The sequence below is a fragment of the Cyanistes caeruleus genome, chromosome 9 (genome assembly GCF_971803275.1).
Source record: "Cyanistes caeruleus chromosome 9, bCyaCae1.hap1.1, whole genome shotgun sequence".
In the NCBI taxonomy this organism is placed as follows: Eukaryota; Metazoa; Chordata; class Aves; order Passeriformes; family Paridae; genus Cyanistes; species Cyanistes caeruleus.
The window spans coordinates 4,547,158-4,561,931 of NC_141709.1; the positions used below are offsets into that span (position 1 = coordinate 4,547,158).

General features: G+C 48.4%; 1 protein-coding gene and 2 long non-coding RNA genes across 3 annotated transcripts in view; 1 reads left to right on the forward strand and 2 right to left on the reverse strand.

The window, feature by feature from the left end:
• Nucleotides 1-4,794: 4,794 nt before the first annotated feature.
• LOC111932578 (uncharacterized) overlaps nt 4,795-14,774 on the reverse strand; it is a 49,410-nt gene continuing 39,430 nt past the window's right edge. Inside the window, exon 6 of the long non-coding RNA XR_015273969.1 lies at nt 4,795-7,627. This is a non-coding gene — a long non-coding RNA (uncharacterized LOC111932578). The remainder of the gene's footprint in view (nt 7,628-14,774) is intronic.
• LOC147651450 (uncharacterized) lies at nt 7,751-14,504 on the reverse strand. The gene is made up of 3 exons (XR_015273973.1): nt 14,138-14,504; nt 13,715-13,758; nt 7,751-12,316 (listed from the first exon to the last, which is right to left on the reverse strand). It is a non-coding gene; the product is annotated as an uncharacterized LOC147651450 (long non-coding RNA).
• The window catches only part of TNR (tenascin R), a 32,872-nt gene continuing 29,003 nt past the window's right edge, over nt 10,906-14,774 (forward strand). The window contains exons 1-2 of the mRNA XM_023931697.2: nt 10,906-11,459; nt 14,192-14,668. Coding sequence (XP_023787465.2) covers nt 10,964-11,459; nt 14,192-14,668 — 973 coding nt within the window. The 5' untranslated portion in view covers nt 10,906-10,963. The remainder of the gene's footprint in view (nt 11,460-14,191; nt 14,669-14,774) is intronic.

Below are 14,774 nucleotides of genomic sequence, written 5' to 3' on the forward strand. Positions count from 1 at the left end.
ATATTTCATAGGAAACTGCTCTTGCAGTTTTGAAGCCGATCCCCCTCATCCTGTTACTCCAGCTTCTTGTCCCAAGTCCCTCTCCAGCTCTCTTCAAGCCCCTTTAAGCAATGGAAGGGGCTCTGAGGTCTCCCTGGAGCCTTCTTTTCTCCAGACTGAACACCCCCAGCTCTCCCAACCTGTCTGCATAGCAGAGATGCTCCAGCCCTCAGAGCTTCTTCATGGCCTCCTCTGAACCTGCTCCAACAGGTTCTCTTTCCTGTGCTGAGGACACCTGGGCCAGATGTCCACTCCAGGGGTGGGATCTTGAGTAGAGGGGCAGCATCACCTCCTTCACCCTCTGTGCCCACTAAGGATGAGAGTCGCTTTCTGGGCTGTGAACACACTGTCAGCTTTCATCTGCCCAGCCTTTCATCTGCCATTACTTCCAAGGACTTCCCAGGGTTGCCCTCTATCCCTTCCTTCCTCAGCTTGTGTTGATAGCAGGGGTTGCCCCAACCCAGATGCAAGGCCTTGCTCCTGACCTTGTTGAACCTCACAAGGTTTCCATGAGCCCTCTCCTTGAGCTTGCCCAGCTCCCTCTGGATGAAATCCCTTCCAGCCCTCTCCTGTTTGGTCTGTCTGTGTGAGGAGCAGTCCAAGTCCACCTCAATTAGCAGGTTGAGTTTGCCTAATTTGACAGGGCTGTCCCACTCCCAGCAGGCATCAAGGGGCATTTGCTCCTTCACCCTCTGTAGGAACAGGATGCAGCCAGTAATTCCTCAATTTTAAATTGCTGCGCTCAAACACTGCAAATATTTTTGGCTGTTTCCACTGCTGCAGTTGCTGCCCAAGAGATCTCATTTCTCAGTTCAGCAAGCCCTACTCAAATGGCCACAGCATGTTATTTGTCATTATTTATCTATTGCTTTGATCAGAAGTGAAGGACAGCAAAGGCAGGCAAGAAAGTGTGTTTCAACTGACTGGTTAATTTTGGCTTAGAAATTATAAAAGTCTTATAAAAAAGGAAATGCAAAGTGCTGAGCCAGAACTCTGGGACACTGGGGACCAGAGGAGTCAATCCAAAGATGTATTTTGAATTTTTTTTCATAAAAGGACTTAAATCACTGTCTGTCACAGGATGTAAGAGGTGTCCTTCATCCTAAGTCTTAGATCTCCACAGAGTTCTTCAGCATTAAAACAGCCTTAAAAATTGATTTTAAATGTTTGCTTGTGAACTAAGTCTGTACCCAACACTTACAATACTAGTTGGGGAACTAAAGTGAGCAAAACCAAGCTCTTGCTTAAAATACATGGCAAAGCAGTGGGCTGGCTTCCAAGCTCTTATGTCCCACACCAGCTCCATGAAATTATGTTAGGCATTTATATCCACTCCTTGATGAGGAACTTGCCTATTATAGGGCAGTAAAACCCTAACTCCAATCTTTAGCCGGTGCAAGCCCGCATTGACTACAGCTATTTTCCCCTCCCAAGGATCTTTTTTATCTCTGCAGTAAAAGTGCTGAGGCTATTTCCAGTTCTTCCACAGGGATGTAAAATGGGGAGAGATATGGGTTTTCCCACTTACCTTCATTAATATGGTAGCCCAGGTTTTCTGCCAAAGTCCAACAGAAACAAATCTATTTTTAACCAAATCACTCCAGTTGAAGACTTCAAGGCCTGCTATAAAAATAACTAGAGAGTATTTTCTCTGGTGTGCCTTGATTAAAGCTGTTTCATATTCTTCTAGTGGCACCAGAGGCTCCATGCAGGTGCCAGCCAGCTCCCCAGATCCGAACATGTCCATGGGGGCCATCCCAGCTGGCTGGAAGACAAAACCTAAGGAAATCTGGGATTACAACTGCACACCCACAACATGATTTATTGTACACTACCCCATCCTAAAAGGCCAGATCAGCTCTGTCCTACACCTGTGAGCCCCTCTTGCTACCTCAAGCCATACAGGCTCTTGCAGGTTAGGAAATCTTTGAGTCACCAGGATCTCTGAGGTTCAGGAATGGTCACAGTCCTCTCTCTTCCCCTATCCCCTCCTGCCATTCATCAGAAGCCTAAAAACAAGAGGGGCAAGAGGAAATTTCTCCCCTTTTTTTGCTTCCTGAAGAGACCAACTTGCAGCCCCCATTTTCCCATCTCCACGTCTTGAGGTGTCACAAGAGGAAGGAGAAGGGCCAGCCTGCAGTTTGGATTGTCCCACTGTGATGGCTGTTAGGGTCTAAGGGGAGGAAAACTGGGCAGGGAAGGTGATGGGAACACCTCACCTCATGTTGTTATACCAGCATCATGGGACCACAAAGGATAATCCTTGCTCCAGCACTCCTCAGGGATAGCCAGAGGTGATTTACCTAGTTACCTCCAAGGTCCTATCTTTCCTGAGGAGACCTATGGGAGATGCCAGGTGCTCTTTGGAAAGCATGTTTGAAGACAAAAAAATTATTTCAGTGGTGGGGTGAGGGCCTTGGTCCTGGGTTGGGGAAGCCACCTCTCCAGCACTGGGCTGGACCAGGGCTGGGGGGCAGTTCAGGGTGCAGCATCCTGGTGTTGGGGCAGCTGGTACCCATGTGCAGACCCAGGGCTATACACCTCCTCTCAGCCAGACTTCATGGCACGCATTAACCTCAGGACATCTCCCAAATGTTCACCCTCAGCATATTTCTTTCTTCAAGCCATGTCTGGGAATGCCACCTCCTCTCCATATCCTCACATGTGGCTGGCCAGTGGTGAGAAAAGCCCCAGATTAACCTACCTGACAAAACAGAGTCTGTCACCCTGCCTGGGAGAAGGAATATATCCAAACCTAGCCAGCTGCCTGGGTGGGAAGAAAGTGTTTATTACTGTAAACTCCATATACATTATTTATCAAACAAAGTCTCTGCAGCAGGACTATGATTCATTTCTCTGCTTCAGCTTGCTCATGCTCTCTTTGATTGTCTCTTCAATGGGACATGATAGAAAATCTTTGCAGGCTCCTTGTGGTCACTGACCAAAGGTTGTCCCCCTCCTAAGGAAATCCTGCAGGTCGCCAAAGGGGTCTTGAACAAGCTTTTCCCAAGGAAAACCACCCTCCAGACAGCTCCACTGTGGCAGCTTTTTCCAGGCTCAGATCTGTTCCACAAGTATCTGCTGCTGCTCTTTACATTCCAGGGGAATTACAATGGGAAGGTGAGTAGAAAATATCAATTATTGGAAGGTTCAAACAGCACGATCCCTGCTGGTTCCTGCCAGATTGCATGTGCATGTAAATCAGCTGTAACGTGCTGTTTAGTTTGAGTAATACATTAAAAAGAAAGGAAAATCGGAATTTTTTCCAGTATGAGGCTTATAAAGCAGGTGGGGGAAAGTCACAGCATACTCAACTGTGATCACATCAGCTCTTCTTCTTCTCTGTGGTGTAAAATTGCATGTGAAGGGAAAATTAATGCAAAAATGCACCAGATGAACATTCCTTTTCCATCCCCCTGACTCTGGGTAAGGGTATAAATGACTTGGCAAACTGAAGAGCAAGTTAAAAACTGTGCTTATTTGACTTCAGCAGGTGGGTTTGCTTTTACTGAAAGCAAACCGAGTTCCCAGGGGAATGTGCTGCAATGCACTAATTATGGTTAAAAAAACCTGGGGAAATAGTAGGGATTTTCCTCTGCTGGTCTGCAGCAGTGTTCTCCATTTAAATGTGGTTGGGGTGGTTATATGGGGTGACAGAGGTCAAGATGCATCCAAGTTGTTCAACGTGACTTTGTGCTTCACTGCACACCCCTTTGTCCTCATCGAGGCATATGCTCCATCTGTGCTGGGGGTAATGGGTGGCAGCATTTTGGCAAAGGAGCATCCCAAGCCGGGTTTGCATCCGCTTCAGCTAAGCCCCAAGGAGGTCTGGATTGATTTGCAGGCTGTAATGCAACATGACAGCCAAGCACCAGCCAGTTGAGCACGAGGACTTGCTGCCAGCATCCGAGTGGAATGCTGGGAGCAAATGGGGAAAAAAGCCCTGTGCCCATGGCTGAGAGTGATCCAAATCCCCATGGCTGGGTATGGGATGTGAGCTCACAGCAGAACTGAGGTGGGATGAATGAACCATGCCTGGTTTTCTCCATGCAGGAGGATGAGTGGATACTACACTGACCCAGTCCTGCCCTATCCTGACATGCAAGTCTCTGCCTGTGCATCAACATGCAGACAGTGATGACACTGAGTGGGGAATGGGAAGACGTGACAAAGTCGTGGCTGTTGGAGAGGGAGAAGGGAGGTTTGTCTGTCCTGGGCAGCAGCACCTTTGCAGTACTGTGTTAGTGGAGTTCACATCATGCAGGTCCTGCATTACCCTCCAAAATTAATTACCAGTGCCTCTGCTGAAGATAAAACTGAAATCATATTTATTTTTGTGCTTACATTCTTGTTGCCATGTAATTAAGTGCTACCATGTAATTAAAGAGGATTTAGAGGGTATTTATGCCCTGTGATGCTCCGTAATTGCAGTTAATTTCTCATTTACAGCTTCAGAGCATCTCCAGTGGAGGTCCAGGAGCTGCTGGGGCAGGGACAATGGCCATCACAGGGCTTGGAAAGAGTGCAGAGCTTTAGCACTGAAGGCTAGCATCTTGAAAGGTCTGTCCTAAAATCTTGCTTCAGAAAGTTAAACTCTCCCCAGGCACAGGGCAGGAGAGATGACCCCAGAAGCACCATTATGGGCAAATGGGGTTGCTGGTGAGAACAGGAGCTATCCCAGCCTGCGTCCCCCTCATAAAACTCCTTTAACTCCCAGAGACACCACGTCAGGATGAAATAAACACTTCTGCAACGTGCAGGCCTACTGAGGGGGAATTTATTTCACAGCTCCATGTGAATAAATATATAGTGTGAAGTGCAGGATTTGAGGACTTTTCACAGGCTGGAAATCCCAAAGGACAGGGCTGTCCTGGCAGCGGGGCAGCCGAGGCCATCTCCAACAGACATCAAATCTTAGTGCTCAAAGGGCCAGGCTGCCAAATACTTACCTGAGACAACTCAAAACACACGCCCAGCCTCTCAAGGTGGTTGCCCAGCCTCACAAGGTGGTATGGAAGAGCTCAGTGTTAGCAGGTAGCAATTCCCATTAGGAGCTGGGATTTCAGGCACCACTGGACCCAGAGTGTAACACATGGACCCAGAGGGGAATGGGTCCCCTTCCTGCAGCACATTGCACACTATGGATGTTTATATGTCTTTATATTGGTGCTGGAGAACAGAGGAAAGCCTTTAACCACGAGCCATCCTGTGCCACATCATGAGTTTGCAGCCTGTGCTGCATCCCAGCATTGCCCACGGAGCACTGGGGCTGGAAACAGTGAAGAGGGACAGGCAGTGGCCAGACCAAGTTCACTGCTAGCAGCTTTCATTATGGAATTGGGCACCCACCTTGGTCTTCAGTAAAAGGTTGTGCCCACCTTTGCAAACCAGTCAGAGAAGCAAGTTTTGCACTGAGAAAGAATTCTTTTGTGGAGCGTGGTTAAACTCAGCTGGTTTGAATGGGGAGATGATAATGTACCTGTAAATGTATATATATAAATGAAGACAGCAGCAAAATGCTGGTATAGGCTCAGATTAGAGCTGTCACCCTCGCTAAACTAAGACTTAACCCGGTCATTCCCAGACTTTGCAAGGGAGCAGGCAGGAGGCAGCTGTTGGGGTGATGTGAAGTCAGAGATGCTGGATTCTGACTTAATGTGAAAATTAAAGGAGATTCCCCCCAAAACCTCTGCACTAAGCTATTGCTTGCTTTCCTGTAGGAGTTTATAGAGGCTATTAATATATTCCATGGCAATTAAGTAAAAGAATATGTAATGAAAGCAAGACATAATGTAGGTTGCAATGACAGAGGTGTGCATGAATTGCATGAATTTTTAAACTGGCAGAATTTGCAATCAGTTGGGAGAGCTATAGATTTCTTCATCTGCATATAGTTAGGGAAAACTGGTAAAAGCATCAAAGTATTTCATGCTTAAACATGTCAGCAGGGTGAAAAACATTCCCTGAGAGCCGCTTGGTGACAGCATGGAATGGAAATGGAAACACTCAGTTGTGTTTCTCTGGCATGGTGCAGCTTTCCTTGTTGGTCCTCACCTTCAGCCCCATAAGTCCACAGGATCTGGACTTCAAGTAACCACTGTTAAAGTGGATGGTTTGCTGCTCTAAGCTTTCCACTTCCTTTAATTTCCCAAAATCCTACAACAGGCTGTGTTTAGAGGGGTGATAAGGATTGCAGTTAAGCAGAGGGTGCAGAAGGAGTTGATCAGGGAGGTTTCATTTTGTTGCATGCAGCAAGGGCCTTCAACCTCCCCATGGAATTAATGCAATGAAAACTTTTTTAAGCAGAAAAATTACATATCAGTAGATCAATAATAACTGGGCACCAGTGCTGTTTTCCCTCAGAAAGCTGCCAGAGAGAATTGGTCTGCAGGACATGCTGCATCTCTACATCTGCTCAGGAGGATCCTACTGGTGCAGACCAGTGTTGTGACACCAAATTTGCAGCAGTTTCAGCTGCTGAGGAGCTGACCCAATTATTTCCACTATTTCTTCATTAGCAGCTGCTGCAACACAAGTTCTTTCCAGTGGGACAGGAAAATCACAGGAGCTGCTTTCTGAATCACAAAGCAAAGCAAAAACAAGGCGCACACCACAGGGTCTGAGAATCCTAGAATCATTTGGGTCAGAAAAGACCTCCAAGATCAAGGTCCAACCATTAATTTGGCACTGCCAAGCCCACCACAAAACTATGTCCCCAGGTGCCATATATACAAGTTTCATTAAAATCCCTCCAAGGATGGTGATTCACCACTTCCCTGGGTGCCAGTGCTTGACAATGTGTGCCTTGCCGTGCACACATCTTCACCTGCCATGGCTGAAGGACGTGGCACCCAGGAGAGATTTCAATGTCAAGGCAATAATGATGCTGATGGATGGGAACGATGAGTTGCCCTAAACCAGCGAGTACTGCAGCCTCACTTTGGAGATCCCAAAAAACTCCAGAGCTGGGATTCAGAGCTTGCAATGCAATCCATGTTAGTTTTCCAGCTGTGTGATCGCCTTGGAATGAAAAGGCTAAGGCTGGGAAGCCAAGCAGGGATACCATGGAGCTGAATTTCCTTCCCAAAGAAGCCAAGAGGAAAGCTGCATGGGCTGCATCTTGCCATAACATGGAACAGGCACCATCTGCACTAAGCACTTTTTTACCTCCAGGGTGGTTTTGGCAGCCTTGAAAACCATCCATCAGCAGGGGGTTTTGGCTTATGGAGAACCTGCAAGACACTTTTCAACACAGAAGTCCAAATGATACACCCAGAGGCTTCCTGCTTCACCATACCCTGGGGTCACTCCCACCATTAACAGCAGTAGGAGCAAATCCATCACAGAGGTCTGGCTCCTGCCAGTTGTGCTCCAGCAGGGAACACATCACAGCTCTGATCTCATGATTCAGGGACTGCTGGGTGTTAGCAAATGCCCGCTTGCTTCTGCCATGCCGAGGAAGCAGGCAGCAAACTCTGTTTCTTGATGGTTTGTTGGTCAGCATCAATGATGAGCACGGGCCTGAACTCCAAATAGATCTGATTTTCCAGTTGGTCATCTGCACCAAAGAGCAGGGCTTGGGGTTTACCTGGTGTTCAGAAAAAGGGAATGCAATGAATGTACATAAATATATATACACACATAGCCATCTCTATATGCTCTGGGTAGATTAAAAGGTTTCTCACTAAAAAAAAAAAAACCACTTCTCATCTTTAGTGCCTTCAAAAACATTTTAATACACAATATATGGCTGAAGAAATAAATATTTTCCTTTCTCAAGCATCTTCCCAGACAACATTTGACTTTTTTTTTTTAACCAAAGCAATTCATCAAAACTGTCATGAAAATAGAAATATTGTTGGACCATCCATTAAACGATCCCCACAAAATACCACAGACAAAACTCCTGGCAGCATATTCACTGTGCAGATCTGATGTCTCTGCACCCACTCTGCAAAAGCCCAGTTTGCATTTGCTAAGTTATAAATAAAAGGGCTGCATATGCTGCTGGGAGATCTGGTGCTGCATTTTGGGGAGATGCTGTCCCCCCCACCCCCACAAACCACTGCTACATCATTAATGACTTTCTCAGCACAGCTGCTCTGAGCATCCACACACACAGGTTCTCTTTTGCATACGTTCTCACAAAGCTGCTCACACAGATACAGCCCATCAGCAAAATGTAAAAATAACTGAAAATATATAATTAGGGTGGATGCACTGTGGATTTAATAGGGGTTTTATATTTCTTCCTTTGATGGCCCATAAGGCACAAATCCTGGGTGGAGGGAGGCTGATGGGGAGGGAAAGAGAGGGCTTTTCTGTGGTATATCTTTGGCAAAACCCTCAAATATTTTTCTCAGTTTTATATTGTCTGAATTTTTTATTGAGCACTACAGAGAAATTGCAGCAGATTGATTCTTTCACAGCTCCCCAAAGCTGAAATGCTTTGGAGCCAAAAGCTCAATGCCTGCCAAACTTCATAATTAACTGTAATAACTCTTTAATTTGAACTTTAATTCAAACACCCATGTTTCAGGGGGATTGTAGGGGAAAAAAAAAAAAAAAACCAAAACAAACTAAAGGTAACTAGTTGTGGTAAAATATAGAAGCAGCCCCAAGCTTGTGCTGTGCCAGAGGCAATTGGAGATCAGTTGTCCTATCCTGGTTACACAGAGACCACTCTGGGATGGAGAGGCATTGTCCCAGTCCAGCAGAAAGGGAAGTACACTGACACCAGACACCAGGAAAGTAACAGGCTCAAAGCTGCTTTCACTGCCCTGGATGGGAGGTCTTCCAAGGCCACCTCTAGGGATGAAGGGATCAAAGCCATCAAGAAGGCCACCAGCTGGGAGTTTTATTTGAACCCGAGGACAACATAGGCATAATTAAAAAACAAAACAGAACAAAACAAAAACCTGAAAGCAACTTAGGTAAATTTTCTCTAATGCAACCGATTTCACACATTAAATGGCACAGAAATTGGCTTCTTTTCCTTGTGAAGGAGGGTGGAGGAATATACAGCCCTGGATCTGTTCCCCCAGTCAATGGTTTTTAACAGTTCTGTCACTGCAGTGTGAGCTGGACTGGGAAGCATCAGGAGCACAGGAAAAGGAGGAATGTTCATGCAACTCCTCTTCCCAGGTAGACACGACTCAAGCTGTCAGACTGCTCATGCAGCCCCAGAGCTCTCCCAGCCCAGCCTGGCTGAGCTCACCATGATGGGTCCTTCAGGGAAAAGCAAACTGTTGACACAAGGAGCAGGAGACAGAGCAGGAGCAGACAGGGAATGGCGATGACAGAGCTCAGGAATGCATTCACAAATTTGGCAGGGCTTCAGAGCTGTCAGCCCAAGCCTCTGGGAAGAAGTTGAGGATTAATAAGGATGTCTGGCCTGCTCTGGGTTGGAGGACACCAAGGAGCATCCACCTGCCTTGTGGATTCAGCCTGGTTTGAGCCGGGGTCAGCCTGAACCGTGGTGACTTTTCACCATTTCACAGCTAAAAGCCCAACCAGTGATATTATGAGAAATCTCTGCAGCACTGTGCCCCATGGATGCCAACATTCCCACAGCATCATACCCTACCTAAGGGGCAGGAGTGGAATGCTGTGACTTGCCACTCAGAACTGAGAGCTGGGCAGCTGTAATGAATGTACTGATAAAGAGATTGAGATCAATAAGCCTGGCAGTTCCTATCAGCAAATGAATGGCTTTCAGTCTATGGGACACAGAGTTGTTAACTACCCAACCACCCTGCTCACTGTCATTAGTGAGCAATCGCCGTGTCTATCTGCTCACCCTCCTTTATTCCCCATCCATCTCCCACTCCCTCAGTCCTGCATGGAACTCTTCTACCCCCATCCAGTTCTGCTCACAAACAGGCTCTGACATGTCTCTTAAGGCAGGCCGGATCCAAAGACGGGGAGAGGAAGGATTTCATTTCCCTGTATCTAAGCTGCTCCTATAATCCTTCAAGGAGTCTTCCTTTGAAGCACTAGCCCAGCTCGGAGCAGCTGGCTCATGGCCACAATTACTTCCACTCCGAGCACACACAAAAAGCCAAGCGAGAGGCCAAGGAGGGGGTGCTGGGATTTGAACACCAACGAGTCAATCAAAGGCAGCCGGTGTTCATTAGTCCCTGTGCCTTCCCCTGTCACGGCTGCCCCATTAGGCAGGGACAAGGAGTCTCCCCATGGGTCAGCCAGGGCCACCCAGGAGCCAGCGGAGAGCCCAGAAGGCAGAGGAGGACTTGAGGGAGTCAGAGTCTGAGAATGCAGCCCCAAATTGCCACTTACAGAGCGCCTGTCTTCTGTGAGCATGGTCAGAACCACCCCATTGCAGGGTTATTTCCATTTTTCTTGCTTTTCCTAAAATCGGGGGGAAAAGGAGAGCCTACCAAAGGAGTTTCAGGTGCTGTTGAAGAGAAACCACCAGACATATTTTCATTCAGCAGTAGGGTAATGAGGGAGGCAGGGATGTTCCCCAGGGAGCTGGAGAGGAGCTCCAGAGCAGGAGGGCCATTAGAAACAAGAGACAGCATTTGCTCAAGGTTATGGCATTGGCAGAAGGTGGCAAAGTAAGATGTGGTAAGTGGCATAGAGATGAGTATTTGGTGCTTTGATAGCACCAGATTTGTTGTTTCTTAAATAAAAAAGCAGTAACAACAAGAATCTGTCATTGTCACTGCTCAAGGGCTATGACAAGGTCTTCCCACCCATCCAGGGTTGATTTAGGGTCCACCAAAGCCAGAAGGACTGCATGTGGGTCAAGTCAGCCCCACATGTGTCTAGATAACTGCCTCTCTTTGCTGAGCATAGTTTCAAGCCTAACACCAACCATGCTCTTTTGCTTCTGTGTTCCCAGGTCCTCCCCACTTTTGGCTGACCCAGACTGGCTTGGAAGGCTCTTCCCTCTCCCAGAAAAATGGGGACTGATGGTGAAAACCTGGTCCTGAGGAATGTGGTCATCAGCTTCAACTTGCTTCTGCTGGGCGCTGTCCTCAAGCCTTTTGAGTGCCGGCTGGAGATGACAACAGAGCCAGCTGAGAGGACAGCGGTGGATGAGGCAGGTGGCCTCACCAACTGCAGCCCACCTATCAAAGAGCAGCCCATGGTCTTCCACCACATCTACAACATCAACATCCCACTGGACAGCTGCTGCTCATCCATGTTCAAGTCTTCGGCCGAGGAGGTGAGTTCAGAAGACGACCGGCTGACAGAGTACACGGAGCAGACCTCCGACAGCGAGAGCCAGGTCACCTTCACCCACAGGATAAACATGCCCAAGCAGGCCTGCAAGTGCTCCACCTCCCTCCCATCCCTGCAGGAGCTGCTGAGCAGGATTGAGATGCTGGAGAGGGAGGTCTCCATCCTCCGGGACCAATGCACCTCCAATTGCTGCCAAGAAAATGCAGCCACAGGTAGTAATGCCATCCTGTTAGCTCTTGCTGGGGACTGAGGGCTTGAGCAAAAGGCAGGAGAAATAATACAAAACCTGATGATGCCACTCAGAGTGGTGACAGGAAAAACAGTGTTTACCTGTGATGGGGCTGTGGCTTTAGTGAAAAAAACTTAGCTTAAGTCTTCTAAGCCAGGAAAACCCCTGTGAGGGCTTTGGTCACTTGAGTGCCCACTCCAAAAACTCCATAATGGAGAGAGAGCTGAACCCCCTTTAGGGATGAAATTACAGCTGGTTAGGGGTAAGCAGGGGGATCTCACAACTCTGCAGTCCTTCCAACACTCATCTGCCACTGCTTGTGGGACAGGGAGCAGAGATGTAGCTGCTGCTCTCCTAAGCTGTCCCTGGACTGAAGGCAGCCCCATGGGAGCTGGCAATAAGCCTCTTCATCTTCTTTGTAGGGGGAGTGAACACATCTGAAAAGCTGAGTTTTTTTTAAAAAAAAAGGATTACAAAATACAAAAAATACATGAAATAAGCAAACAAAACCTATAAAAACAAAAAGGCACAAAACCATCAACATAATATTTCATCTGAATAAAAAGATGTACTCTTGTGGAGACCTCCAAGAGGCTCCATTAGGGTAACTCAAATAAAGGCAGCCCCTCGTTTCACCTCAGCTGTCCCTCAGGGTCAGGAAAGCAGCATTCAGCTGAAATGAGATGGGTCAGGAAGGTTTGGGCTAGCAGCTGCATTTCCATGGTGCAGGAGCCAGCATATTGATAGTTTTCCTTGTCTTGAGGAAGAGGGGATGTCTCAAAGGGCATCCATCCCAAATGCAGCCCAGCCCTGCTTGTGGCTTCAATGCACCAGGTCTCCCTGCAGGGAAGAAAACACTAAGCAAGGAGAACCACACAGGACATCTTTCCAGGGGAAAACTGCTTTTCACAACCAAGAACAGCAACAGAAAGGAAGAGAAATTAAAAAAAAAACAACAACACTTTTACCCCCAATACTTACTGCATTTTGTTTTAAAGTTTTGCAGCTATAGTGTGATTTTTTTCTAGTGGTACCCCAACACCTCTATGAGTAGGATACATGAGAATGAAATGGGTGAAACCAATGCTCAGGTCAAGAGTTCCACCAAAGGTGTGTTGGTCAGGGAGGGAGAAACAAGGATGGACACACAGCAGGGTGGCTTGGGCTGGCATCTATCATCTGAGCAGTGGAAGTCAATGCGTTCCCAGCCATGGCTTCAGCCCACATCCCTCAGAATGCCACATTCATCTGCTGCATTAATAACTAAGACAAAACAGGAAACACCAGTCTGTGCAAAGTGAGGGTTAAAATCACGTAGGAAATGCTATGGGAAAATCTGTTTTAAAGGAATTAATCTGAAACCTTGATGGGTCTATTTGGGTTACTTGCAACATACGCAGACAGTCCCATTAAACATTCATTGCTTGGTGGAGCCCCCACTCCCATCACAGATGTGCCAAGCTAAAACTGGAGTAATTCAATTTATATTTACCAGAGTTCCTTTCAATTCACTGCAGTGCAAAGGAGATCAGGATCCCTACCCCACCACCCAAAGCATTTTCCTGAGGAAAGCCTCTTTCCTCCAGCACACTTAGAAGCATCCTCTCTCATCTTTTGATAACTTAACTAGAGGCTGAGATCTGAAGAGATCCTGACTGGCATTCCCAGTATTTGCAGTTTGGATGGGAATTGTCCTGCAAAGTAACCCAAATGGGTCTGTCTGGCACAGCATGTAACTGAGCTGCTTTTACATGTGCACCTGCTACATCCCCCATTGGAAGAGCTGCTCAGAAAAGTCAGCTAGAATGGAAAATGTAGCTGGTGACTTGGGGGGGGGGGGGTGGGGTGGGTCTTTGGGGTGCAAAGGTTTCCCACGGTTTGGAGGAAGCACAGAAAGGGTTTCTGTTCTTCCTTGGTTCACATGAGGAAAGGCTGTGAAAATCAGCAAGGAAAAGTCCTGCCTAGGATAAACCCTTAGCTGGAGCAATGGCTCTGTTTCAGGGCAAAACTGGGAGCATTAGCAGTGTCAGTGACTGGTGCCTTCATCCCCATCCTCCCTCCTCACCCCAGAGCATCCTGTGCAAGGCTCCCAGCTAAAGAGGGGGCATTAGAGTTGCTGGCCACAGAGCCCAAGTGCTGTCCCTGCTTTTCCACAACCTCAATGTGCCCAAAGCCAAAAGTTCTGTCTTAATCAGGTTCACCAGGATAGGGATGAAGATGACACCTTTGGGTACATACCTACTTTTTATAGCAGAGCAAGAAAGCAAATGGGGATCTCTTATCTATAAAAAGGAGAAGTGGGTAGATGTGAGACCAGAGGAGTCATGGCTAATGCAGAGGGTTTGGCCAGGGAAGGTTTTTTTCCCAGTAAGAGGTCTAGGGAAGTTCCTATCAACTGAGTGCTGAACTGGAGAGAAACCAAAGGGAACACCTGCACCACCACAAGGCTGATAGCACCCATAGTTACAGAAGCAACAGCTCCCTAGGGAAAGATCCACTCGAACCCCACCTCAACCCCGTACCACCAATTCTTCCCCTTTCAGCCCTAAAGGCATCAGTTCGCCAGAGCTGGGCATGCCCAGAGGGAGGACTATCCCCACCACACACACACCTGCCCCCTTCTCCAGCCCTTCAGAGGGCTGACATGAGACCAAAACTGACCTTTTCCCACCTCTCGCGCGGTGGGTTCTGACCCTCGGTCCTGCATTCTTGCAGGGCAGCTGGATTACATCCCGCAGTGCAGCGGCCACGGGAATTTCAGCCTGGAGTCGTGCAGCTGCGTGTGCATGGAGGGCTGGGCAGGCAGCAACTGCTCCGAGCCCCGCTGCCCCCGGGGCTGCTCCAGCCGCGGCGTGTGCCTGGAGGGCCAGTGCATCTGCGACAACGACTACGGGGGCGAGGACTGCTCGCAGCTCCGCTGCCCCGCCGGCTGCGGCTCCCGCGGGCTCTGCGTGGACGGCGAGTGCGTGTGCGAGGAGGGTTTCACCGGGGAGGATTGCTCCCTGCTGCGCTGCCCCCGCGACTGCTCGGGACGGGGCCGCTGCGTGAACGGCACCTGCGAGTGCCAGGAGGGCTTCGCCGGCGAGGACTGCGCAAGGCTGCACTGCCCCAACGCCTGCAGCGGCCGGGGACTCTGCCGGGATGGGCTCTGCGTCTGCGAGGAAGGCTTTGACGGGCAGGACTGCTCAGAAGGTAGGGGTGGGGGGGATGCGTGAGGAAAGCCAGATTTGAGTGCACAAGTAAGGGTTTCAAGGTGCCCAGAGTCCCGTAGGATTACCGTGGAGCCTGGGAGAAATCC